This window comes from Gymnogyps californianus, chromosome 2 (genome assembly GCF_018139145.2).
Source record: "Gymnogyps californianus isolate 813 chromosome 2, ASM1813914v2, whole genome shotgun sequence".
NCBI classification, from domain to species: Eukaryota; Metazoa; Chordata; class Aves; order Accipitriformes; family Cathartidae; genus Gymnogyps; species Gymnogyps californianus.
The window spans coordinates 159,427,834-159,454,145 of NC_059472.1; the positions used below are offsets into that span (position 1 = coordinate 159,427,834).

At 40.6% G+C, this 26,312-nt stretch overlaps 1 protein-coding gene across 2 annotated transcripts in view; it reads right to left on the reverse strand.

The window, feature by feature from the left end:
- DPP6 (dipeptidyl peptidase like 6) overlaps positions 1–26,312 on the reverse strand; it is a 421,969-nt gene that overhangs the window by 134,435 nt on the left and 261,222 nt on the right. For both annotated transcript variants that reach the window (XM_050915790.1, XM_050915791.1), the window contains exons 4-5: positions 10,908–11,002; positions 8,195–8,269 (exon numbers count right to left, since the gene is read on the reverse strand). In XM_050915790.1, coding sequence (XP_050771747.1) covers positions 8,195–8,269; positions 10,908–11,002 — 170 coding nt within the window. The remainder of the gene's footprint in view (positions 1–8,194; positions 8,270–10,907; positions 11,003–26,312) is intronic.

A 26,312-nucleotide genomic window follows, 5' to 3' on the forward strand; every position in this document is an offset into this window, starting at 1 on the left:
GCTAAAGAAAATATTTACAGAGGAAGACTGCTGATAGCTGATATCGATACATAATAAACCTATGTACTCTTGCATGACAGGCTAATTATTTCTGACTTTTGATATCACTCTAGTCTTCCTTGGAACTGTGGATTTGCTTTTCAGTTTACTGATGTATATCTGTGCCTCTGCATAAATGTAGGATACAGTTTGTTGGTCTCTGCTACATAAGCAAGGCTGTCCAACTTAGTCTGAAATATTGTTTTGCACTCAGTCATGTCTGTGTAATTTGTGTTGAATTCTCCCAGCTCAAATCAGGAGGTTTAAAGTTTAGTCCTAACTCCATTTATCTACATGATTAGAAGAACAGTAAGAGTTTAATCCTTTGTTTTTAATAGAAAATAGTTAAAGCTCAGGGGTGGCACAGCAGCTGAAGTCAGCATACTCAGTTTTTAATGCTCTCCATTTCATGCAGTTAGTATTTTGTTGCAATAATCACACTAAACAACACTCCCTGGAATGGAGACTCAATAAGAAATTGAGATTTGGTGCAGTTCTACTGAAACCATTGCTATAGAGGGAGCATGTGTTAGCAAAACTGGAATGTGGGGACTGAGGACTGCAGGAAGACTGCAGAGCTTTGCTTCCCAGCTCAGGCAAACACTTCGTATCGTGTTTCATGAATGCATCTAGATCATCATTTCAGAAGCACAAACTTCCTCCTGAAAATATCCCCCAATAACAAGGAGCAACAGAGCTAAAAAACTGGGATCCCAATGTAGTTTTATTGTTTGCTGCAGGAAAGAGCTGCAGGCCACAACTAACCATAGTGGCTACCCACAATAAATGCAGGGTCCCCACTGGTTCCTTCAACGTTGAGATGATCCCACTACTAGAGTACCTGCTGAGGACATGATGCTGGGGTCAGCACCCATTCCTTGCATTTAAGGGGTGCAAACACATTTTCCAAGGATAATAAACACAAGAAGGCTCCACCCATTCCTCTTCGCTGAGATTCAGTGCCTATAATTTCCCGTTTATTAAGAATGGAAAATAAAGAAAAAGTATGCAGAGTTGGGATATGTCATTCCACTCCACATTTTTTGTTGCTGCTTCTACCCAGAGTTACAATGACAGACCCTTAACTTTAACTAGGAACCCCTTGCCCCATGGCCCAAGGAACTTAACTACCAAAATGTCCCTGCAGTTCACGTATTTGAGTGCCTAACCCCGTTCTACCTTCTTGTTTAAGCTGGAAGTTTTTCTGTAATTAAACTGGGCTGTGCCAAAGCAGAAGAATTGCTGCTAAGAGCAAAGAATAAGGCTACATAAAGGAACACATTTTCTGCTGGAGCTTTGAAGGGATTTGAAATGAACCATGAGGCTCCTCCAAAACAAATAAAATAAAGAATAGGTTTGACCTCTTTTGTTCCCCTGTGTTAGTCCCAAATTGGTCCTGAGAGTTACCGACATGAAACTAGTTTCTGTAGTTTCTCCTTCAAAAGGGAACTCCAGGATTAAACTTGTCACTAATTATTGCTCCACCTTCCTGTGCCTGTGTCCAAAAATTTCTATTCTAAACACACAATGTGACAGAAATGGGACAGAGCGATGACTGCTGAGCAGTAAGAACAAATATTCCCACCACCTGATAACATGTTTACTCAATTAAAATGGGTATCCACCCTTCCATAGCAAGAATTTTTTATTTTGTAAGCATGTGCAGCAGAAAAAAATTTGGCATCGGAAGGGCTCTGCTGTCGAAGGCACAGCTGAGGACACCTGAGAAGACAGTGTTTGCACAATGCTGTAATAGAGTTTTGAAAACCCATAAATCCCTCTAGAGTTGTGTGGCAAACTTCCCTCTCTCTCTCTGCCACTGCAGATATCAAATATTAATTAGGCTGAACCAATTACTGATACCATCACACGACAGAAAAACTCGGCACGTTGGTATGTCTGACAGAGATATTGCTACTTCTGCCTGAACTGAGATTCATTGGTAAGAAAATCTCCCAGTTGCCCAGACTTTGTTTATTAGCAGCTTTGGTTTATTTAATGCAAGGTGACCACGAAGTGCTGGTGTCCTGGGTGAGCTGCACACCTCCAGGTCTGACAGAAAAGCAAATGGAAGTGTAGAAATGTTTTTGAATCAACCTTCTCTGATGCCTTTGAAAATCCTCTTTTGTCTATCTTGTTGCTGTTCAGCCTGCGTTGAAAATGGCAGATTAGGGAATTTATTCATGATGGTTTTGAGATTAGAAAAGATAGGCAGTCTTTCACAAAGGGTATTTTAAGTAGACCAGATTCATAATTAAAAAAAAAAAACCACAACGCTCTCCTTTTAAAATAAATGATTGCCTCTAAATTTTGTAAAAGAATAGCTGCTGCTTCAGCTTCAAATCCAAAGTAAACTATCACCCAGAAAATTAACCTCCCCTATGTTCACAGTACTTTCTTGTTAATACAATACTTCTGGACACACAGGCCTTAGCTTTTGTTATTTAAATGTAGCTGCAGCACTTCTGTTCTCCTTATCACTATAAATAGGATAAAAAGCACGTTATTAAACAAGGATATTTACTCTACTGATCTTGGCTGTAGAAATAATATGACTCAAAACAGGACACAAGCATATGTAAGAAGGAGAAAAAAGGCAGCCCCCACTTTCAGCACCGGAGCCCCAGAATCACCTCACTAAACCCCCACACAGGCATGCTCATAAAAATGGTACAATTTTCAGAAGTTGTGAGCATTTCACTGAAATATTAAATATTAGTTGAATGGTATTAGTAATATTTATTCTATGGGAAGCAACTGAAGATGCCGTTTTCATGAAAAAGACCCAAGATTTAGCAAATCATCAGATTTGATGAGTGACTGGTCTATGTGGTTCCACTAATTCATTAGTAACTTGTCTTCTGCTCATTACAGAAGTGCTGAATGACTACAGTCCTCTGGTGAATCGAGAAAAGAGAAGATATTTTGCTTGAAGATACACACACGCACAGATGTAGTAACAGAAAAACATTTTAACTAATATAAACTTCACATTATTAGGACTGATTTTTTTTCTTCTTTTTATGTAGGAAGTGAAACTACAGTTGTTTATCCTAATAATGGGTAAGTAATTCTCATAAGTAAACAAAGTTACAGTGCTTTAGGCTTGAAAATGTTGGGAAAATAGTTTTAGCCACTAGCCTTTGATAACAGTCAACACTGCCCTTATATTGTGCGGCTTTGCAATTGAGAAGGAGTGCTTCTGGTTTGTGAGCAACAAAGATTCAAAACTGCATTCATATGAAAAAAAGGATACGAAAACTATAAACATAAGCTTTTTCCCTCAAAAGGCTCCACTCAAAAATTCTACTGGTTTACAACAAACACCAAAAATTAAACAAATCACTAAACCAGGTAGCGTTATTTTATGGTACAAATGTTCTAACCGTGCTCACTTTACATAGTGTAATCACTATACATTTTCATTGTCCCTGAAAACAACATTCAATGGGAATGAAAAAAGTAAATTTGAAATATATTTATTGCCACAGAAAGAAAACAAGTTTATGCAAACCTATTTCTAGCACTGGTAAATCCATTTCAATTAAGTAATTTATATCATAGCTACAATATTAGCAGTATTACTGATGATAGTTATGACAGTGTCTAATTTTCAGAGGCATATTTATCATAATAATAGTTCTCACCTAATTCAAAAGGACATTGTGAGGATTCATTAATATTTATACCCATTAGTGTTTTGGAAATAACAAGCATTATATTATTTTAATTTTTACACGACTAATTAAAGCAGTATGAGGTTGTAATTGGAGCCATAAGCACAAAACCTGTTCGTTCCACATAACAACCAGACTTGGACAAATAGTAAAAAATAGTAACAACAGCAATAATAATATGTTGCTTTCTATAAATAATGCTTTTTTACTTCATTCATGCTCTAAATACAAAGTCCAGGGTTTGGACTGGGTCTTTCTGAGATCTCTTTGATCCCATCACTCCCGTGAGATCTATGGCAACAGGCAGGGAGAAAAGAAATACTAAACTCACCACGTAAACTATTCAAAAAACCCCTAGTCGGGCCTGTTCTAATTACAATGATGATTAATTCTTTGCAGCTTTCAACATTAGAAAAATGCATTCCTTTAACTGCAAAATAGGTAATAGCGTCTGTTGTATCAGCTATAAAAGTCTCTAAGCCCTAATTGTTGTTCAGAAGACTTAGCAGTTTGGTCCGTATTAATCAGCCAGGATTTCCTGTGTGTAATTGCACTTAACTAGCTCAAACACAGTAATGGACTGGTAAATTGGAAATGAAGAACAAATAGCTTTAAGAAGAATCTTGGCCACTTTATTTCCTCTCTTGCATTACAACGACAGCTATTCATAATAAAGGCAATTAAATATTCTCTATTTAATGTCTCACCATGTCACTCAAGAAAATCACTTTTCTTCTCATTTACTTTCCTCTATTTCTTTTATCACCATTACACAAACTCCACTGGTTAACTCTGACTACCACAGAAAGCTACACAAGCCTGTGGAGTTTGGTTACTCATCTTTATTCTTACCCCATCGCTCTCCCAGTCGCAGAAACGCTACTGAATTTAAGAGGCGGTTTGCCACTTGGCTATTTAGGAAATTCCTTGTGGAGACCACGGAGACCCACAAAAGTGATTCCAGCCCAAACACCACAGAGACCTCTGTGTCCCCCAGGAGGCATGCAGGGAGCATGGAGCTCGTCCAGCAATGCTGGTGGAGCCATGCGCTGGGCAAGAGTGGCTTTGACCTGACACCATCAGAGACAGCCTTGATCCTCTGCACCCTTTCTGCTGAGATGCTGTGGCTAAAACCCAATTTGCCTATGTGTTTTGGGGTTACTGAACTCTATAACCAGAGCCCCACACACTTGTTTTGGTGAAGGATGATTTGAAGTCAAAGTTTCTCTATGGAGGTATTCATTCCCCAATGCTTTCTGAAAACTTTACCCTGTGGTTTCAGCCTTGGGTTGGACCTTGCTCTAGGTAAAGAAACAAAAAACAAACAAACAAGAGAAAAATTGCAAGAATATTTTAGAGACAAAGAAGCCTGGTGCCTTCCCTATGACCTTTCCAGAAAAAGAACAAATCTTCTGTGTTCAAGGTTAGAAAATCTCCCTATTAGCACAAGGCTTACCCAGAATATTGCTGCCTGAAAGATTAAACTTCTGTAAATATAAGCACTGCAAAAAAGCATTTAGAATGAAATCTGACAGCCCGACTAGCCACAGTGTACCCACGCTAGTCTCACAACTGCCTGCCAAGCTTCCTGGGAGAAATATATTTTAAGGAACACGCTTTAATTCATCATCCTCTAAGACGATGAAGTGATACAACAGGAAAACACACATTAGTTGACTCAATATCTTTGCAAAATAGGTGTCTGCCAGTTCAGGGCTGTGTTATTCCAATGTGGGTGTCAGTGTCGTCACCCAGATCAACACTGAGCAGAGATGCTTCTGTGGAAATAATTAGAAAAATCTTAGAAAGAGCTATTACTGGCAGGAAATGACTTTGTAGCATTTTTCTTAAAAATATTTTACTTCATTGGAGTGACACACTAGGCTCTTCTATTTTGATGTTTATTCCTAGCTGGTATTAAAAATAGAGGCTGTATCCATTCATATTAGAATTCAGATAAATGATTAATTCACATTATGTATGTTAAGACATTATACATGTATGTAAATGCAGTACAACTCTATTGTGTAAAAAAATGATGAAAACATCTATACTCACAAACAATTAAAAGGCAGCACATCACACTTTCAAATGGTAAAAAATAATGCAACACTTTCTGATACCTATAAAATAAGTACACAATAATTTCAAGAAGTTTCTTTTTTGAAAGTATTTGTAGAATTAAACTTTAAACAAACGTCCTTTGCCAATACATTTCCTGAAATTTCCTTTTGACTTTGCAACAAGAACAACTGCCCGAGGCTTTGCTAATCCATTTCTTGTGTTGTGGAAAAGAGCGTAATTTGAATTTTGTCCAAGAATACAGTTTGAAATGCAGAAAATGTGAAAAGCTAACTAACATGCAATTATTTGTAGCCATAGTCGGCATACCAAGTGAGAAGAAAGCCGAATAAGTAATTTAACAGTTATTGCAACTTTAATGCACAAAGAGCCACCCATCATGGCTTAAGGATGCAATATTCAAGAGTGAATCTTACTACCTTTCTATTAGCACGCTTCTTCAAAAAAAAAAATCTTTGTACCCTTCATAAGCATGGATCTTAAAGGAAAAAGGAGGGGGTTTAGTTTTGTTTTGTTTCAGAAGACTATTTCAGGAACTCTTGCTATCATAAACTCATATATGAATACTTGAACAATTTGCAATGCTCTCTTACACTGAATATATTTCACATTCTGAAATCTTCCCAACGGTCATGTTTCCAGCTTGCCACCTTGGGTTTTCCTTTCTGGAAGAAGACGTGGTGTGAGGAAGAGTGTACTGCTCTCTCTTCTCCAGCCAGGCATCTTAAGCACCACAAACTCAGTGTTTTGCTTGTCCCTCAAACCCACAGATCTGCAAGCACTGAAATGCAGAGAGGAGGATGCAGAGGAAACACATCCAGCCCATCCCTTTCCATCCCCCTCCTCCTCCTCCTACTCCATTGCCTACATCAAGCGTTCCTCTGCAGGCTGAACACAAAGTCTGGGCTGCAAAAGCCCCTGTAACTTTGCTTCCTGCAGATCTTCTGAGTGTGCAGTCCTTTCGGTGGATAAAGGTTGAGAATAAAAAGTGAATTTCTTACTACCGCTTTTTCGGAATGAATTTTTTTCTCTCGTTACAATTTTTGTCATTATAGACATTTTTCTCTCATTCTCAGAGGAACTGAGGAAGCCCTCTCTCCTCAGGGCTCTTCGAGCTTGCACAATGCATCTGAGCAGGGGCGGCACAGGGCTTCTACAGCCAAAGGCCAATCTCCATTAAAAGAACTGAATTTTACAAAACACCTCTGGCACACGAGGCAGGGGGGCTTTTAGGCAAAGGCTTTGCTTGTTCAGCGGCCATTAGGCTGTCTTCTCCATATTTAGATTTAACTTAGCACTTCCGCATTCATCTCTGTCTAGAACTCTGCTAAGCTTCGGGTAAGAGAAGTTGCCCCAGCAATGATTTCCCAGCAAAAAAGTCTTTAGGAATTACCCCTAAAGATTCTGATACAGTTTTATTTGAACTTTTTCTAACACCAGGCATGGCTCTCCTGACTTTTATACCACTGTGAGTCAGGAATAACTTCAAAGATGACAGCAGAGAAATCAGATGAGCAACACAGCCACAACCTCTACTACCGAAATGACCAAGAAATTTCCTTTGGTTAGCAGCTGAAACTAGATTTATTTTATGGAAGAAGAATTACAGTTGCTGGTGAATGAATTATTTTCATTTTGAGTAATTGGTGCAATTCTAGATTATGGAAACAAAATGTATAGGGCTTATAGTTTATCCAAGTAGTAGAGCATAGCTATCATTCAAACATTTCAGGTCTTATACCAGCAGAATTTAAAAAGAAAATAAAAATTATTCATGCCAAAGAACTGCTTCCCATGTGTTTGATTCTTTAGTCATCATTTAAAAATGACTCATTACACTTTTCTCTTTTGAAGTTTGGTAGAAAATTCTCCCTAATCTAAAACTTAGTAGTAACCCAATGGTGATTTCTTACGAATGATTTATACCTAACCCTCCGAAGAAAAGGATTTATAATGAAAGTGATAGCTCAACCCTAACTGCAGCACTGGGAACAGTGACACCATAATTAACGTATTATTTCAGTTGTGGGAGACACTGACAGTTGCTTTTTGTTCTGGGGAGAAATTTATAGTGTGACTGAAAAAGGCACCACAGAAAAAAAATTCACAGAAGAGGAACAGAAATCCTTGTAGCAAAGACATGTCCTTACAATCCGCCTCCCAAAGACTATAAAATCCTGGCAATGACAGTGTTTCCTCTACGGTGTAATATATACCTTTCTCCTCTACTAGATGGCAGTATGACATGCTCTCAGAATATCTAAGTGAGGGGTTTTCTTTCTTTGTTTCATAGGAAGCAATTAATTTAAAATATCATCTTACTGGCATAGAAGCGAAAAAGAATTAAAAAAGCTCACCACTGGCTGTGTATTTTGAAATCAAATCTATTTACTTACTGGTTCAACATTAAAAGCAAAAAGTGCATATTCCCGGTCAGGTGATACTTCATATCGAATAGCCTTTAAGGAGACCTAGAAAATAAATCAAACATTGAAATAAATATTTTTCCGTTTTCAAGTCAATGACATCTAGAACTAATTGTTATGACCATCTTTCTAACAATGAAGAATACTGCTTCACTAAGTGTCTTGCAAAATAATACATCACAGCTCTTTTCAAAACCCAGAATGCTATGTGGGCACATATATGCTCCCATAAGAGAAAGCATAACTGCATTGTGACTCAGAGCAGGCAGCTATCTCAAAAAATCTGAATTTTCCTTACAAACTTTCTGCACAGTGGCTGGTGGGGCAGCTGTGGGCAGCAGGTAGTAGAAAACTCTGATAAATGTCAATTTATTAATTCTCTCTCATTCCCTGCAGTCACTGGCCAAAGTGCAGGAGATAACAAACAGTAAATACCTGCTGGAGCAAATTAGTATAAAGAGACACCACTACCTCTCCCAATTAACCCTGACCTGGGTTCTGCAAAAAGCTGCACTGTAAGTCTTACTAACAAGAAGAGATACCAAAATATATCAGACTTGTCAGGAATTACCTTTTCCCTGCTCCACGTATCATTTGGATAGTGCAGACATTTCTCCTTTGCCGTGTGTTTCAATAGAATACTTTGCTGGCACACATGGCAGCAAGGTCAAAGAGAGGTGCCACTAACATGCGGCTCATCCACTGCCTTTTAAATCTCACCCTCTAACCTAACAAATTAGATGCAAGTCCTTGAGAGATTCCCATGGAGCAAAACGGAAGGGGGAATTTGGGCTGCAGGGAAATGCACAGCATCCCACTGGGAGAGTCCTCCCCAGGGCCAGCGAGGCTGGAGGCAGTGCGTGGGGAACCCTGGGGACAGCCAAAGGCAGAGGGAACCGATCATAGAATCATGGAATGGTTCGTGTTGGAAGAGACCTTTAAAGGTCATCTAGTCCAACCCCCCTGCAATGAGCAGGGACATCTGCAACTGGATCAGGTTGGTCAGAGCCCCGTCCAACCTGACCTTGCATGTTTCCAGGGATGGGGCATCTAACTTTCTGGGCAACCTAATGAGCTGATGGGCCAGCGTGGATTAGGATGGGGGGTACCAGGGGAGAGTGAGAGCCAGCAGTGTCAGCATGAAGACAGATTTTATTTACTGTTATATTAATAACACGGAGAAAGGAAAACATGCCAAGCTAGCAAAAGTTTTTCTGACTCAGGGATGGGAAGGAAGAGGACAAAGACAACGTGCCTGGCTGAGGTGTAACGGCAGCTCTTGTATCAGGACTTTTTGGATTAACGTGGAGGTCATGTTCTGCAGATTTATTTACCAAGAGGGCAGAGGAGCAAGGGTAGAACATGCAGTAGGGAGGCCATGGCATGAAAAAGTAGGATTACCTTTTAACACTGTGCTTTTCTTACAAGCGGCAAAAATTAAAAACCAGGGGAATAAACAGAGGCCAAATGGAAGCAGTTTGACTTCAACAGACCTTGACATTAAAGGAAGCCAGCCCATTCCTTTACTCTTAGCAGAATTGTAAAGAAAGGGGTTATGCTCTGGTAAAAGAGGATTGCTTATGTGATGTAGCAAAGGTTGAAGGTTAAATGGCAGCATGTGAAGTTTAAGGTTGGGTCCTGAAATAATAATTCAGTGATAAATTCTTTGTCTCATTAAAAAAGAATTAATACTGTACTTGAGCTTTGTATGAGTCATATACTCATACTGCAAAATAAAATCAATCTGGAACGTGGTTTTATAGTTTTCTTGTAGATTGACTTTTAGCTTTTGTGTTTCTAAAGCTGTTTTCTGCAGGTCTTCGGTCATTAAGATAAGTCTCTGTTAGCCATCCTCTGCTTTTGTAGTTTTGCAATGATACAGTACAACAAAAATACTGCAAGTTAATCAAAACCTTAGGCAGGTACTGCATAAGTGACAATTTTACCAGGACAACGTGATTCTTATCTCATTGTTGGAGCAAACGTAAGTGTGTTTTACTTTGGAAATTAACTTCTTACAGGAAATATTGAAAACACTCTGATATTTAATGTACTAACTTCTGCCACAATGCTGGCTTCATCTACTACAAAAAACAATGCTACAGAACACTTTCATCATTATAAATAATACTCTGTATCAGCTGTGAATTTATTTTCTTTTCATTCATTTTAACAGCCACGTACTAACTTCTTTTCCCAATAATTTCTTAGGGTTTCTCTCATATGCAACTCCACTTCCATTCATCAACACTATTCATTAACAACACTGAAATTACATTTCAACCATTAGGCAAGAAAAATCAACAAATCCACAAATTAAAAAATAAGTATTTGCATGGAGGAATGTGGAGAATGCTACCAACGGACAGTAAATTATATCCTCTTTTTTATTAAGCATGCAAAGACGAGAATTGTGCATCTTTCAATTATATATGATATGCAAGGCTAGCTTCAAATATCTACATGATACTTTCCTGTAGTACAAAAGAAACTGAGCTTGCAGAATAATAACAAAAGCTGGAGTTCAATTTCACATCATCAGTCACTGCGTAGCCCATAGCATTACCAATGTATTGCTTCTCCTTGACAATACACAAAGTTGAAATCCAAGTCATTTTCTGCTTTACTGATCCAACTGCAAGAGAACTGTGAAATTCTGCCACTCGTTATAGAAAATACTTACAATTTTTTTGTTTTCTATTAATATTGTTGAATTGTTAGTTTCGACATTCCTCAGAATCACTGTGCCATTCTGGTTTCTATAAATGAATTCATTATCTGCAAGGAGGAAAAGAAAAGAACGTTAAGGAAATCTGAAATTGTCTGTTTGTGTAGAACCTAATTATGGACTTGAACCAAAAGTACTGCTGCAAACTTCTCTCTAAAGAATACAGATTATTTTTTTTTAACGCAGCCATTGCTGTGATGTTAAAGTGGCTTCCAGGATAGTCATTAAACAACATGGTTAGTGCTTGTCATATGTTTATTCTGCCACACTTTCCCAGAGTGGAATGCAAGAGGGTGACCTGTTTTAAATGTACATACACAGCTTGCTATATTGTTAGTGTAGAAAAAAACAAGGTTGAAAAACATTCCTTATACTTAAAGGTTTCCAAGATCCTCCGTCTCTATAGGAGTTTAATAAGCCAGATGCCTAGAAAGTCTCTGAAAGTTAAAGGCAAATCACCCTCTAACAAAGCAGATTCTGGAACCTAATACTGTGCAGATCTTCCAGCTCTGCCATTTGTCCTGCAAACTAATACCAGAAGGAGATGCATGAAAAGAAATTGCCATTTTCTCATGGAACAAGACAAATCAGCTTGTCCCTATTGCACTTTGGGACTACTGCAGCACTCAGGACATGTGGACAAGGACAAGAATCCCCTCTGGTAGCCGCTGCACAGGCAGGAGATAGTCTCCAGCTCTCAAAGCTCAAAACCTACTTGACAGAAAGGCTGGGGTAGACATACGAAAGAAACTCCAAATGAGGGTTGGGTGGCAGGACAAAGGTTCAGGATGAAAAAACATTACAACAATAAAGGGTTGTCATCTTGTCAGGTGCCATAAACTGAAGTTCAAGTCTGATCAGCGCTTACATACACTGCCCCACAGATAAAACATAAAACGTAAGTCCCAAGCACACTGCCATTAAAAGATTCAGCAGCTTTTCTTGACACAGGAGTAGGGTTACTGGTTTTTTTGCAACCTGGCTAAACTAAGATTGAGAACTGATGGATGCTACCAAACTTCTGGCTCCAGTTTCAGTGAGGGAAACAGTTCCTCATTGCCTGCCCTCACCATGGCTACCCCAGGGTGACTACCATGGTGCACCCCACAAGTGTTAGGGACACGTGAAGGGTTAAACATTATCCATGGGTTGTCCTGGGATGAATCAAAGGTGAGTTTAAATCCTACAGGATTCGTACAAGCACAGACCCACCTCATTGTAACCACAAACAGGTACGTGCCGCCCAGCTTGGGGTAACCTGCTGAAGACAACACTGGGTCCAGAGACACCGTTCTTTCAAAACTTTGGTGTACAGACCTAGCATACTCCTTCCTTACCCATGTTTCAGTCTTCTTTTATTTCTAAGCTGGTGATGACAATCCTCATCACAGTCATTAACCATCTTTGTAAAATATTCTGAAACTGCAGACGTAAATCTTCTACACTCTACTTATTACTATCAATAAAAAGAGTCATCTCCTACATATCACACTTTTACATGTAAGCGTAGGCAGAAAAAATCTTTTCTGAGATTGGGATGAGTCAGATTCTGTGAGGCCAAACTGTTGCTGCAATATGGATGATCCTCTCCAGACAAGATTTTAGAGACTTAAGATTCTCAGTGTTCAAATCACAGCAGCAGCCCTTCAGACTCATAGGATAAGTTCTCAAAGCATCTCTTTCTTTTAATTATGGAATAAATTTTATCAACACCTTCGATCCTGAATAAAAAATGCAGGATCTGAATTAGATTAAGACTTGCATTTGAGACCAGAATAGTGAAGAGAGTTTCTGTTTGAATTTGACAGTATTAAAGTTTTGTCATTAGTTCTGGAGTGTTGTCCAAGGGCATGGCATTTTCATAAGCATGCCTGATTATATTCAGGACTTTAAAATATTGCTTCATATGATTATGACTGAATAAACTAAGATTCTTCAACCTGGAAAAGAACTGATTGAACAGAACTAGGACAGAAGTCAAAAAAGTCATAAGCAGCATGGAGAAGATAAATAATGAATCCTTGTTCCCTGCCTTTTCCAAAATAAATATTAGGAGGCATTAAATGACACCAGCCAGTGACAGGTTCAACACAAATAAGAGGGATTATTTCTTCACGCAGAAGGTAAACAAGCTGTGAAGTCATAGTCCCAGAGTAGAGCAGATGCCAGGACTGCATGTGGGTCCAAACAAGAATTAGAAAAGTGGAAGAAAAATCCATCAAATATTATGGGTCTTGAGGGGAAACGCTTTTCAGAAAGCCCTTGAACCTGTGATTGCGAGGGACTAGAAGCACACCCTGAATTATCATCCTGAGAATTTCACCCGCTTTTTAAAATCTTCCCTAAGCATTTGCTTTTGTCCCGGGCCAGACACCAGAAGAGACGATCTCTGGGGTCTGATCCAGCACCAACTTATAATTTTAACTTCCAGCTTCTGTGTCCAGATCCTTAAGAAACGCCTTTATGCCAACAATTTAGGAAGTGATACAATAAAAGGTATTAATGCTTCCTACACACCTTGCCGTTATATTCTTAGGCCATTAAGGATGAATCATCATTTGTTATATGAGGAAAGTACACAGTCCAAATTTTTATTTTCAGGTATTCCAGAAATAACAGGAATAACTAAACCGAGAGACAGAATATTAACTAATTATCAGACATTTTGAAAAAGATTACTGCTTTAATAATCACCCTATGGCAACAACACAGAATGTTTTCCAATTACATACTAAGTTCTAGACAGAAAAATGACATTTTAAATATGGCCAGCAAAGCATTTGGATATTTGTAAGCCTCTCAGGATATTTCCTAATTACAGAAAAAACCAGCAATGAAACTCAGCTTAAAGTTCAGTACACAGGTAAAGTAGCTTATTAATCTAATGAGTTTGTGGGGCTGTTAATATTTGGTAGCCATTTCCTGAGCATTGCATGAACTGATGGAAGTTACATTACTGCCCATAATGACATTGCTACTAAACTTTTATTGCTCCCTATGCTCCAAAAAACCATAACATTTTAATAAAGTGTGAAACTTCAAGATGATTACATAAAAGTTGCTCCATAGTTAGAAGTAGGAGATGAAAGACTTTCCCATTATTTGTTAAAGTGTAACAAGTTTAAAATCAGGTGCTAATCTGCTGCATGTACTTCTGGTATGAATAAGGAAGAATAAATGAAGCAGCACTGATTTGTTAGGGCTGTAAATCTTGCTGTTATATTCAATACAAGCCATCAACACGGCATCTGAATTAATGAACTGAAAATTGGTCTGCTTAAGAGAAGAACAAATTGATCTGCATTATATTCCAAGCAAAACACTGTGAGGTTTATCTGGTCTGTAAGTCATATTATCTTAATCCTCAAAAGAATCAATGAATAATATTCCTGGACTTCTGTTTTGAAATGTGTGATTTGTTCCAGTGCAAGAGCATTTATTTAAATGGGACATACCTCAATCAAAGACAAAAAGCAATGCAGCAACCTCTGCCTGTAATGAATTCTGTCCAGCAAGCTGATGAGAATTTGCAGCCTGATTTATAGTTGTCACCACAGCTGATAAAGGTCATCACTGCATCTCATTTTTTATACTTGCCTTTCTTTGGGGCTGGTGTTCAGTGTAAATGGTGCTGAAAATTGTAACTTTCAGGCATAAAGCCATTTATTCCATTTCTTCAACAGCAGAGTTCACTTCGCCAACTCCTCCCCCTCTTTCAACTTCCAGGAAATTGTCGGGTTGGTAGCATATATTATGTGTCTGTGAGTGTAGACACAGATATGTAGTCACGCTTACAAAAGTGACTGATTACAAAAAGCAGTGATTACTAGAAATAACAGAGCAGCCTTGGTGCCGTACAGAGTCAGCGTAGAGGAATGGGGGAGCCTTGGCAGAAATTTTTAAAAACCTGCTAAGCACAACGAGTGAAATCAGAAAACCCAAGACCAATGATATATTTGCAGTGTCAGAGTTTCCCAGCTTCTTTGTACACGTCTTTCTTAAATTCAGTCAGGAAGTACGCATGTAGAGAAAACAGATCTAGCGACAGGGAGCTCGTATCCCTTGCAGTCGCCAAGCCCTTGCCAGGAACAGCACACACGAGTGTTTGCTTAGCCTGGCAGCTCTGCCTGCTAGCCTCTTGTTTAGGGTGAAACAAGACAAAATGATGGGATTTTTCTTAAGAGACTAATGCATTACACACCATGGCCCCGAAGCAGGTTTCTCATTTTCAGCCATGCTACCTGGCCAACCCTTTCCAAGGTTTTACCATCAGAAAAGGCACGGGGTGTCTGGAAACTTGCCCACTGGTGCTGCCATGATGCTGAACCTGGAACTGGTAGTTGAAACTCAGAAGAACGCTCATGAGGCCGTCACTGATATCATTTGGGGACCCCAAATCATCAGTTCAATATGCAGAGGCAGCCTAAACAGCCAACGAAATGCTGGACACCATCAAGATAGCAAGACAGTATGGATCACTTGCCATGATATAAAACAAGGGAGTACAAAAATTCATGGACAACTGATAAATTGACAGATATTTAGGGAAATAGGCAGGATATACCCTCTATCATCCCTAATGCAGGGCTGTTTCATTATGGACCACTAAAAGGGGCCAGGCTCAAGTCCGACATAGCATCAGTTATTGCCATGGTTAGAGACCCAACACTGGGCTAGAGGAGCACTCGTCTGAGCCAATACAGCTTCTTTTTACATTGCGATGTGTCAGACTGGGCACCAGACTAAATAGCTCATCACAGTGGACAAGAAGGTCTGGGACAATTTTGCCTCTAGAAGGAGTAAGTTTGAGTGCTGGTGGTGAAAAGAAGCTGAAGGAATTACATCCAGCTACAGGAACACAGATTTGCATTAGCATCAGTGCTCATGAATTTATGGCTGTACAGCTTCTCTGATGAGACTAAATAAGTACACACTATCAGAGATAAAAGACTGGTTTATAAGATAATAGCAGGACCTGCATGCTTTTGAGGAGAATTTTCATTATTTGTCAGAGATCACGGAAAGCAGAAAGCAAAACTCTGTGACAAAAGATGGGAAAAAATAAGAATTTAAATCCAACTGTAAAAAATTCTTTTTAATGAAATTGTAATTTTCTATCAGTTTAGCAACTGACGAATGAAAAGCAGAGAAAAAAAAGTTAGAAAATTCACATACAGCAAGTCAGCAGTAAGAGTCAGTGAAAGGCAGAAGGTAGTATTGGACTGTTAGGACAGCTCCAGTCATTTAGAGCCACAGACTTAGAGGAAAAAGCAACTTCTCAAGTCCCGTAGTTTCAGATCAACAGACGTGAAAGATAATTGAATGAGGCTCAGTCTGATGAAAGTCAGCATCGGGGGAATTATTGTTCTCAATCCCTAAGATTAAGGGAGATTGGTGAATAAAGGAAATTTAAGTCCTGAAGTTGTTCTGAACCATTTCAGATAAATGAGCCTCCAGATACCAGCATGACCAGCAAGGCTGGCAAACAAATTATGCTGTGTCAAGAGAGCAGGCGGCAGCACGCCCTGCGGGAGAGAGTCCACAACGCTCCCCGGGGACCGAGGTCACATTGCGTCGGGCCACGTGCGCTGCTGGGATGGAGCTCTGCACTGGCACAGCAAACGTCACGGGGCCACCAAGAGAGGACTGGGCACTGTGCTGTTATTTCTCATCCTTGCTGCAGTAGGAAGGTCCTTGCTAGACCTGACCTCGGGCATGACCCACGGCAGCTGGCAGGCAGTTTGCATCTGGTGGGCTTTACAGTGGGGTTAGAAACCCTGAAAGACTCCTCTGAGCTTTCCAGAAGTGAAAACACCGCATCCTATTCAACCCGATGAAGCCAGTTACTGCAGCTGGAAACAAGTCAAGAGCCTGATGTTATCACCCTCTCTCTTCCAAAAAAGAAAACTGTTGTGGGTTTTTTAATGACCCAAACCAGTCAGAATTTTAGAATTTTATCTTACGCCTGAAGGACGAGCCTTCCACCAGCCCTGCAGCACTGCCTGCTGTGGTGCAGGGCATCACTCAGCACTCAGCCAGGCTGAGACCCCTTTGCTGACGCGACGGCAGCGCCTGAACCAGCTGAGGGTTTCTTGGAGTTCTCCCAGGCAGGTATTGATCAGACACAACTGGTTAGCACTTACCATCTAACAAGGTAACAGGCAGGAAGGTTGCAACAGTAGGACAGATGTTTTTTCAGACAGAGTTGGTATTTTCAGACTGGCAATGGCGTGTACTACAATCATATTCATTTGGAAAAATACATGAGGATGAGGCAGTAGAATTAAAATTAAAAAAATATCTTCTGCTTCTTTAGCATCCCAACAGGTTTTCTGAAGGGCCAGGTGAGCCCCAACACAGTGGATGGAGACCAGAGGTGGGGAAAGGAGTGGCTGTGCCCCTCGGGTGAGCCTGGGCATCTCACAGCCCTCACCCCTAGCACACGCACACTGGGGCCAAAGAGAAGGGTCCGGCTGGAGAAAGCAAACCCGGACTATCCACAGCAGATCTGCGGCACATGGGGAAAAAAAATACTGGCTTGTAGTGATTACCTACATTTGCAGGATTGGGGGAGGCTGCCAGTTTACACTGAAATACAGTATGCCTCTGTGGGAACAGCATCACGACCGAACCGGGTGCTGGGGCAGGCCGTGGGCTCGGCAGCAGGGAGCGTTCGCCGCTGTGACTGTCGGCATTCGCACCCGCAAGCCAGCCCACACGCAGCAGAGCCCCGAGGGGAGAGAGCAGCCTGTCAGTGCCAGGCAAAGCACCAGGCGTATACGTTAAGTACAGTCATCCACACAGTTCACGTGAGCATTTCGCATGGAAAGTAAACTGTGGGGGATGTAGGATTTCCTGTAAAAAAATTGCTTTCTGAGTGACACAGGGGAGGGAATAGGACAAGCTGAGGTTAACAGGCTGCTGTGCGTGGGGCCAAGACCTTAAAAAAACCCTTAATCCTGCCAGATGCAGCAGAAGCACAGGCCTGCTATCTTCAGAGACTGGTTTTGAGAGAGAGAGCCTGAGGTTTTGGGAAATAATGGAAGCAGAGAGGAAAACGACAGAACAGGGTAAATTCACAGAGGAAATAAAAACTGTCAGAAAAAAACAGCAAACATTAACAAGAAGCACCAAAGAAGAGGAAGAAGGTTGAGCATGATATGAGCAGGGAGAAGGATGAGCACAGACAGGCTTAGAGAAATACTTATTTTACTCTGCTTTCATGAAAGGGGAAATTGTATCTTATTTAGCAGGCCTGCAGGATTATTGACTCACTTAGGACAACATCTGCCTAACTGGAGTCACATACCTTTGCATGACAAGGAGAGTGATCCCCCCAGGACCTGCACTCCCTGGAGCAGGTGTGGTTTACTCCTCAGAAAAGCATGGGGAATAGATGTTCAACAAATGATAGGACCATGCATGCTCGCTAACTGCTGTAAAACTTAACCATATAGAACATAATGCAAAATAAAAGCACAATCAGTCCCCGATGGAAGTCTATTCAGGTGGCCAGAGAGATGCAATCCCAAATTCAGGTGGAAAAGACGACCATTGTGATCATGCACTTAATACTATGATCTGTTGTTCTTTCAAGACATACTGCAGTGCATCTATTTGATATTTACAGCATGTATCCATAAACAACCGAATCTGAAATTCCCTCCCCAAAGCAGAAGCCAAGCTTGTTTTGACACTGAGCTGCTTCCCAGAAAGAAAATGTAGGGAAGGCTTCACATGCCCTGTCCCCTGGCGCTGCAGTAAGCTGGCTCTGGGATAACAGAGAGAGAGGGAAGCAAGGATCACGAGTGGTGAATGGCAACAAAACCCCATTTCCATACCCACAGCTCCACCCCACCCTCACTGAGAGCTGGTCCTTAGGGATGTTCCCTGTAGACCTTGGCACTTGTAACTCGTCACAGCCCCCTGCCACCACCCTGCCTTTTGTCTTCAATCCACCTGCCCTCACCAGCAACTCCTTTTTCTTCAGCCTTGCTACTCTGCAGTGCAGAAATAAGTAGATCTGTTATACTTCGTGATGCTGATGCAAGGGAGCAACAGGGGACGGAGAACAGCTTGCCTTTAACAACATCACTACAGCCTTTAATTCCAGGAGACAACTGAAATCCCATTTTTATCTTTCTGGCATTATGGGTCATTATCCTTTTACTGTTTCCAGCATTTTTTTTCACATGAGAGGCTGAAAGGAAAACTTCTTTAAATAGGTGATTTACCGTGATGTAGCTAAATGCTGTGTAACACATTGCATTGGTACATTAAGTAAGTGCAACATGATAGAATGTGCTTTATTATGCAAGAAGTCGTTTTAATTGCTCATCACCTCAATGCAGTTGCACTTGGTGCACCAATATAGCGCTTTTACAGTAGTACCAGTAAAATAAAACACAATTATAGCTCAGGAAAATTCCCATATCAATGTGCATCTCTAGCAGGCTTGTAAATTAACTTGTCAAAAGCTCGAAGAAGGCTGAGTCCTGGGAAAACTTAAAACTATAAAAATCAGTAAAGCCAGTCTGTTTCTCTTTTTTGTTTAATCCCAAATCTTTCAAGATCCAAACCCAAAAAAAAGCTTATTCAATCTCATTGAGAGAAGACCTCAGCACCAAGCCTGACATCCAGGCAGAGCACACCTTTGAAATCTCAGCCCCAAATTTGAAACCAGGTACAATTCTGCTGCTGCCTCTCATTTGCGAGACTGAACTCCGCTTCAAAGAGCCCCAGTCTGGGAACTCTGTAGGCTCAGATCACGGCTTAGTGGCATAGGCGTGAAAAGCTGAAGTCCATGTGAGAAACAGAGAACTCGTTTCAACTTCAAATAACTCCTCTTCCCTGCTTCTACCTGCTTTTATAACACATGGGGGGAAAAAATGAGAGGCGCTATAATTAGGAAAAATATGAATGAGAAATCCTCTGAAGTAAATCCATTTTGACTCCATCCAGGGCAAACCATCTTGATTACAAAACCGCTGCAAAATCCTAATAACAGTAAAAATGTACATGTTGTTGCTTGCTGCCCTCAGTTTATCTCTCTCTAATGACTGACAGCAGCATGGGGACTTTGCAGCACACTGAGCTGACTTTGGCATATTCCAGAGCTGAGACATCTTCCTCAAAAATTCTCTGCCATCTTCTTTTCCTGTTCAGTTGTGCTCATGCCATGTGCTCTTCAAACCCTAGACATGATAGCAGGAGAAGTGCAGATGACCCCTAGGTTACCCGAGTCCGGACAGCTGGAGATACCAGATTACACTCATCCTTTTGATTCCCTGCCAGAAACTTTCCACATTCAGTACAGGTCAAAAGCAATTTAACCCCAAACAACTAATTTCCCAGGAAATGGTCCCTGATGCCTTTATCCACACCCCACATATTTTTCATGGTCTCATCATGCATCTGAACAGCAAAACAAAGTGCGGACAACAGGTAGCGTGTATCAGCTTATCCCAGCTCCACAATGTGGCCAGCAAGGGTGTGACAGATGTGCTTGACCCTCACTTAACCAAACTAGCAGTAGTTTGGAACAGGGTCCAAAGGAAATAAAGGCCTGAGCTGTAGCTGGGCCACGAACTCTTCTAAGAAACTCACAAAGGAGCATAGTGACACAGTGAGCACCGATGCATACGGGCTTGGAACACAGATCATGCGATTAACACATGAATAGCGGGTGGTTTTTCCAAGACTCATGTATCAAGGAACAAAGAAAGTTGTGGGTACAATGAGTCTCATGCATACGTCTCCCATTGTATGCAAATTGACTACGAGCCAACCACTTTATCCCATAAATATGACAGCCTAAGTGAGCCTTCTTTGAGCTCTCCCTGCTAGGGAGCACAGCTGCATGGCGGTGATCTCCCCTCGAGCTGGGATGCCTCTCAAGGTTGCTCCTCAAAGCAATGAGATCTTTTACCAATGACGGACTGTTGGATGAGCCCAATTTGAGTGCTTCCTGGATGGCAACTGGACTGCACGCCAGGCAACTCTCCCCTTGAGAAGGGACACCTCTCAATGTTAAGACATATTAGTCGTTTAGCTTAAATAAGTAAGTTTTAATTAGAATGAATGACTTAGAGTTATAATGTTATGTGATTCAGTATGCTGTTTGCTTAGCTTTACTTACTTAGCATGAGTAGCTAGATTTGCTGAAGCCTTAGGCCACAAGCTGTAAACTTTCACCTAGATTTGCTGAACTTGTACTGAATTTGTACCTATTCAAGCAAAACAAGGCCTCCAGAGCCAGCACAAACCAGAAGATAAGGAGGCTACAGCTGTCAACAGCAGCTGCAACTAGACAAAATAACATCCTGTGTAGAGACAGTGAAGGAATCCAATAAGGGGTCAGAAGATCTCAGGCCAGAATCACTATTGAAGCGTGAAGAATGCGTGAGGGGTGGGTGAATAATCTGTAAGGGTATAATTGCCCAGGGATTTCTTTGCTTGGGTCCTCCCCTCTCCAGAGGCACCCAGCTCGAGCTGATCCTGCTGCTGTACCACTCTATTAAATTATTTATTTTTATAAGATTTGATGCCTGAGTCTCTGCTTCGGGAAACCTAAGGTTCGAACTATGGAGTGAACTAACACCAGACGCCCGGACAGAAGGTGCTTCTTTAACATCAAGGTTTGAGATTCCTTACCTGAGACTGAGAGACCTCTTATTCCCAACAGATCCTTGGTCAGTGACTGATAGCATGCTGAATGAAAGTCTAATGAAATCCATGTAGCTAATTCCATTAGCCATGAACCATTGACCAAGTCTGGGACTAAGTCTGGATCCAGCCACATCTAGACTCCTCTCTGAGAAGGAGTTTAGAAAGCAAGCGGGTCCATTCTGAACCTCGTGACTCAACGGAAGGTTTTCCTCACCCTTTGTATCTCTTCCATTAGACGTAAACCTTTGCCCAAGTCTAAGACTAGGATTGGATCTAGCTGCCCCTAAGCTCCATCAGGAGTTTAGAAAACAAGGGGGTCCACTCTGAACTTCATGACTCAACGGGAGGGTCTCCCTTACCTTTTTGCATCTCCGGTCTCTGTGTAAATCTTTCTAAATTGATTCTAACTTGCTTTTCCTTTGTATGTTTCTTCCATGTAGTAAATAATAGAGTGAACCTTACCATCGAACTCTGTTAAGTCGCACTTTTACAAATTCATGTCAAAATCACTTTGACGGTGATTCTTTACATGATCTATAACACTCCTCCATGACAGTGGGTGGCGCAGCCCCAAATACACAGTGGCACAGATTTTACTGGGAGTATAAAACCTCCAGGGCTTTTGCGATAGTAGTTGCTAGCTCATATGAGAGCCTAAGCTACCATTCCTGTTTCATCGTCCCCACTTTGCTTGCTCCATGCAGGTACAGTTGCTCCGAGCACTCCCTGGTTGTCCCCCAGGCCAGTGCAACATCGCTTAGCGACCCCTCTCTTCTCTGCCAAATGCACCAGGTCTTATCTGCCTCATTTAGTTCGGCTTCACACAGGGGAGGGCATAACCCAAAGTATTACATGTAAATGTAATAATCCATTTGACACTGAGAAAAAAAGGAACCCATGAATAAATTTTCATTAAAATGTGACCCCACAGCTTGCTTTCTTAATTCCTCTGTGCATTTCCTTGCCTCCTTCTCTTTGCCCCCAACCAAATTACACTTGTTCGTGGCCATGGTGGAGAGAAAGAACATATAAAGTGGGTTTTTTTTTTTCCTTTTCATTATTATTCTCATGGGCAGAGTACTGAAATTTCAGTACAGGCTGAATGAGATCTTTGTATATTAACATGCAAATTTGCTGTGTATACAGCTCTGGATAAGGTTTTAATTATCTTTGTGTGCAGTATTTCACGATCTCTTTTATGCTACTCTATCATTTCAGATGTGTCTGGCGAAGTATGACTGTGCTGAAGTCTAACTATAAAAGGAGTCTGTCAGAGCCATGGCCATCACCCTGACTTCAGGCTTCTGAAAATCAAGGCAGGTAAGACATGAAACCCAACATCTTACACATTTTGGTTACGGGTGCATGATTAGTGGTTTTGGACTGGTCACAAGAGGGCACCATATTACAGAGCCGATGGAAACTCGTTCAACGCTTGCAAAGAACCATTAATAAATAATTGGATGCAATGCTGGGCAGCGGACCTGGCAATGAATGGTACCTGGAGGAGAACAGAGGCTCCCCGCACCCAACTGCAAAGGAACTGCTATCAGAGGAGCAGTTTGCGATAATACATACAATCCCATTGTTTTTAAACTAATTGATGAGGGAATGAAAAAATTAGCGTCAGCTAAGTAAATAGCTTTCCTTTAACATCTCATATCAGTTTGCCTGCAGTGGCTGGGCCAGCTCCTGCAGGAAGCCCCATACCAAACTCCAGAAATGATTCCTGAATTTCTTATTTCACTTGTTCTTATTCCTATTCCTCTCTCCACCAAGGAACTGACATTGTGCACCATTTACTGCCTTGCATGATGTTGGTCTTGAATTAGCAGTGGTTTGCTGCTAAGAGGGCAAACCTGCTGACTGAGGAGCTGAAGGAAAAGAGCTGATACGAACACCTGGTTTAAGTGCAATGGATGAAAAATGGTTACATCAAAAGAATGACTGGTCCTTTCTTGAATTCTGGTCAACCTTTTGTCCAAAAATATCTTCTCAATGGTTCTCAATGGGTTAACAACTTTCAGCAGATGGCATTAAAACCCAAGAATGCCCTTATTCAATGAAAAGAACTTGGCTTCTTCATATTTTTCTTTATTTTCTATCCTTACATAATTTCTTTGTTACTCTGGGCAATTCTTTTTATCATGCATTTCCATGCTTCTGTCATGGTCTTTATCCTTCTCTGGACCGTGTCTATTCCCACTACAATCTATCTTTTTTGGATGGAGCAACCCAAACTCACTGTAGTGATCAAGATGACAATGTCCCTCAAACTGGATAAAAACATGCTATTTTCAGTATTGTTCTCTCCTGAATATAGTCCAGTGTTATTTCCCCTAAAAAAGCTGATTGCAACAGAAAATTGATTATATGTTCTCAGTTTCCTGCCCTAGGAGAAGGAAAGCAAATATAAAATATGGAATTCCAATAAACTCTCTTCTGTTTTTCATACTCTTACTATTCTGGCTTGATAATTTAGCCATATTAGCCATTCTGTGCCCATTAAGAAAAAAAATCAGGTATATTACAATTATTGGTATATAATTCTACTTATAAAAATATCTTCCTTCCTAAAAATAGAAAAGAAATAAAGAATAAACATTAAAGGTTAATTTGTTTTAAGGCCATATCTTATGCATGCTACCGAGTTTGATATCAGCTAAATGCTTCAAGACAAAAGGTAATAGTAAACTCTCACAAATGCTGCCCCTGAAATTAAAACCTGGAAGAAGGAAAATATGGAACACATGGAACAAGTATATATATGTACACATATACTCTTGGTGATATTTTTAAAAATGGTTTTAAGATATTTTTTTATGTCACAGTTCACAGCCCGTGTTCCCACTGGGAAGGAGAATAAGGAAATAAAAGATAGCTCCAAATTATTAAGGGTCCTGGCTTATGCACAAGTCTTCCAAGAAATATGTCTTGTAAAATGAGTCAGTCCATCAACCAAAGCAATAATAAACAGCAGTGAAAAGAGCTTCACATGGCCCAGTGTACGTGCATTAACCCCACTATGGTGCGGATGGGCCAGCTCAGCCCTCGCTGGCTCTGCTCGCTGCTGATGCTGCCAGCCGGGTGAGCAACCAGCGCCAGCTGCAGGAGCAGGTTTCGGGTATGGGCTCTTGTCCACTGGGAAAGAGGAAAATTGACTGCTGAGCAGAGAATAAGTGTTTATTAGGGTGATAATAAATTAGACTATTGGAAAAATTTCTGGACACTTTGTCCAGGTAGAATTGGTGGATTTTATCTGTTTGTCCAAGTCTCGCTGGTTCTTCTCAGCCCGCCTGAAGGTACCATGGTGTTCAGACATTACTACAGTGCATGCATGGCAAGGCCAACACTTCCAAGCAGCACCTGGACTTCCTCTGCATAAATGGCCACGCTGAACACAACTGCAATGAGCCCAAAGTCTCTTTGCACTCCTGGATTTACCACCCCTGCAATGTACAGCTGGTTTTTTACAAGGTCCGATACATGCCAAAATAACCATCATTTATCCAGTAGATCCAAAATTTGCCCTTTATGGGGAAATTGCTTCTGAGCTGAAACTTTATTTTCTCTTCTTGGCTTGAGCTTTGAAATTTCCCACTGCCTTTTTACTAGACTTTGTTTACTTTTTTCCCATCCATGCCATTGTAACCTGCCTTCTCTGGAAAGTGAAAATGCTTTGAAGCTGATTATCCAGATTTTGTGAATTATTACAAATCTTAAGCGTTGACAAATCAGGTATAAGGCTTCAAAAGAACCTGATATTGTTAAAATATCTTTTCTAATTAAATTAAACATTGGATTCTTTTCATTTACGTTCCAAATATGTTTAGCTTTTGAAGGGCCATTTAGATATAATTTTAATAATGTCTTTGAGTACTAAAAATTTTAAGATTCATTTCATTCTCTTTTTGAATCAAAGTAAGTATTTTTGTAAGTTACCTGTCCCCAAAAGCTGGAACTTTAAGTCAAGTAGCAAATACGAAAATTTGGCATCATACCCAGCTGGCAGTGTTGTGAAGGCAAACTCCTTGCCCAGCCACAATCAAACCTGGTTACATGTTCAGCTCTTTCTCTCCATCAATGAAATGTTCTAGGGAGTTGTTTCCCACTCTCCTTTTCCTTGCATTTTTTTCTTCCTTCTTTCATCTCGTCATACTTGTTGTCTTGTCTTGCTTTTCCTGCTAAGCATGAGACTAGAAGTGGCTTTTAAGAGGTGTTATACTCTGACAATCAGGGATTGTTTCTCAGCATTCATGGCCACTTCTGTCTCAGGATCACTTACAGGATCACCTTATTTTCTATCAGAGATTATTCCTGATTACTGGCAACGGAAAGAGATGCCAGCAAAGTAATCAGTTTTAAAACTCAGGAGCGTGTGTATAGACCCAGCGCTAGTTTCACATAAAGGTGTGAAAGTCCTGCTGGAGACCTACATCGCATGATTTTATGGCATCATGATCACTCAGTGTGGTAAAATTTGGTACCGGGACCTATAGATTTTAAATCTAACACAGTGCAAAATCTTGTGTTTTTTCTTTGGGGTCAAACAAATTATATTACATGCATGAACTTGCCTTAAAGTGCCATGAAACTCAAATCATTTGAACACATTTGAGAAGCCAACCCTAATACTCCCATGTAATCCTTGTGTGTAGTTCCCATCCCATCCTCTCTAAAATGATTTATTAG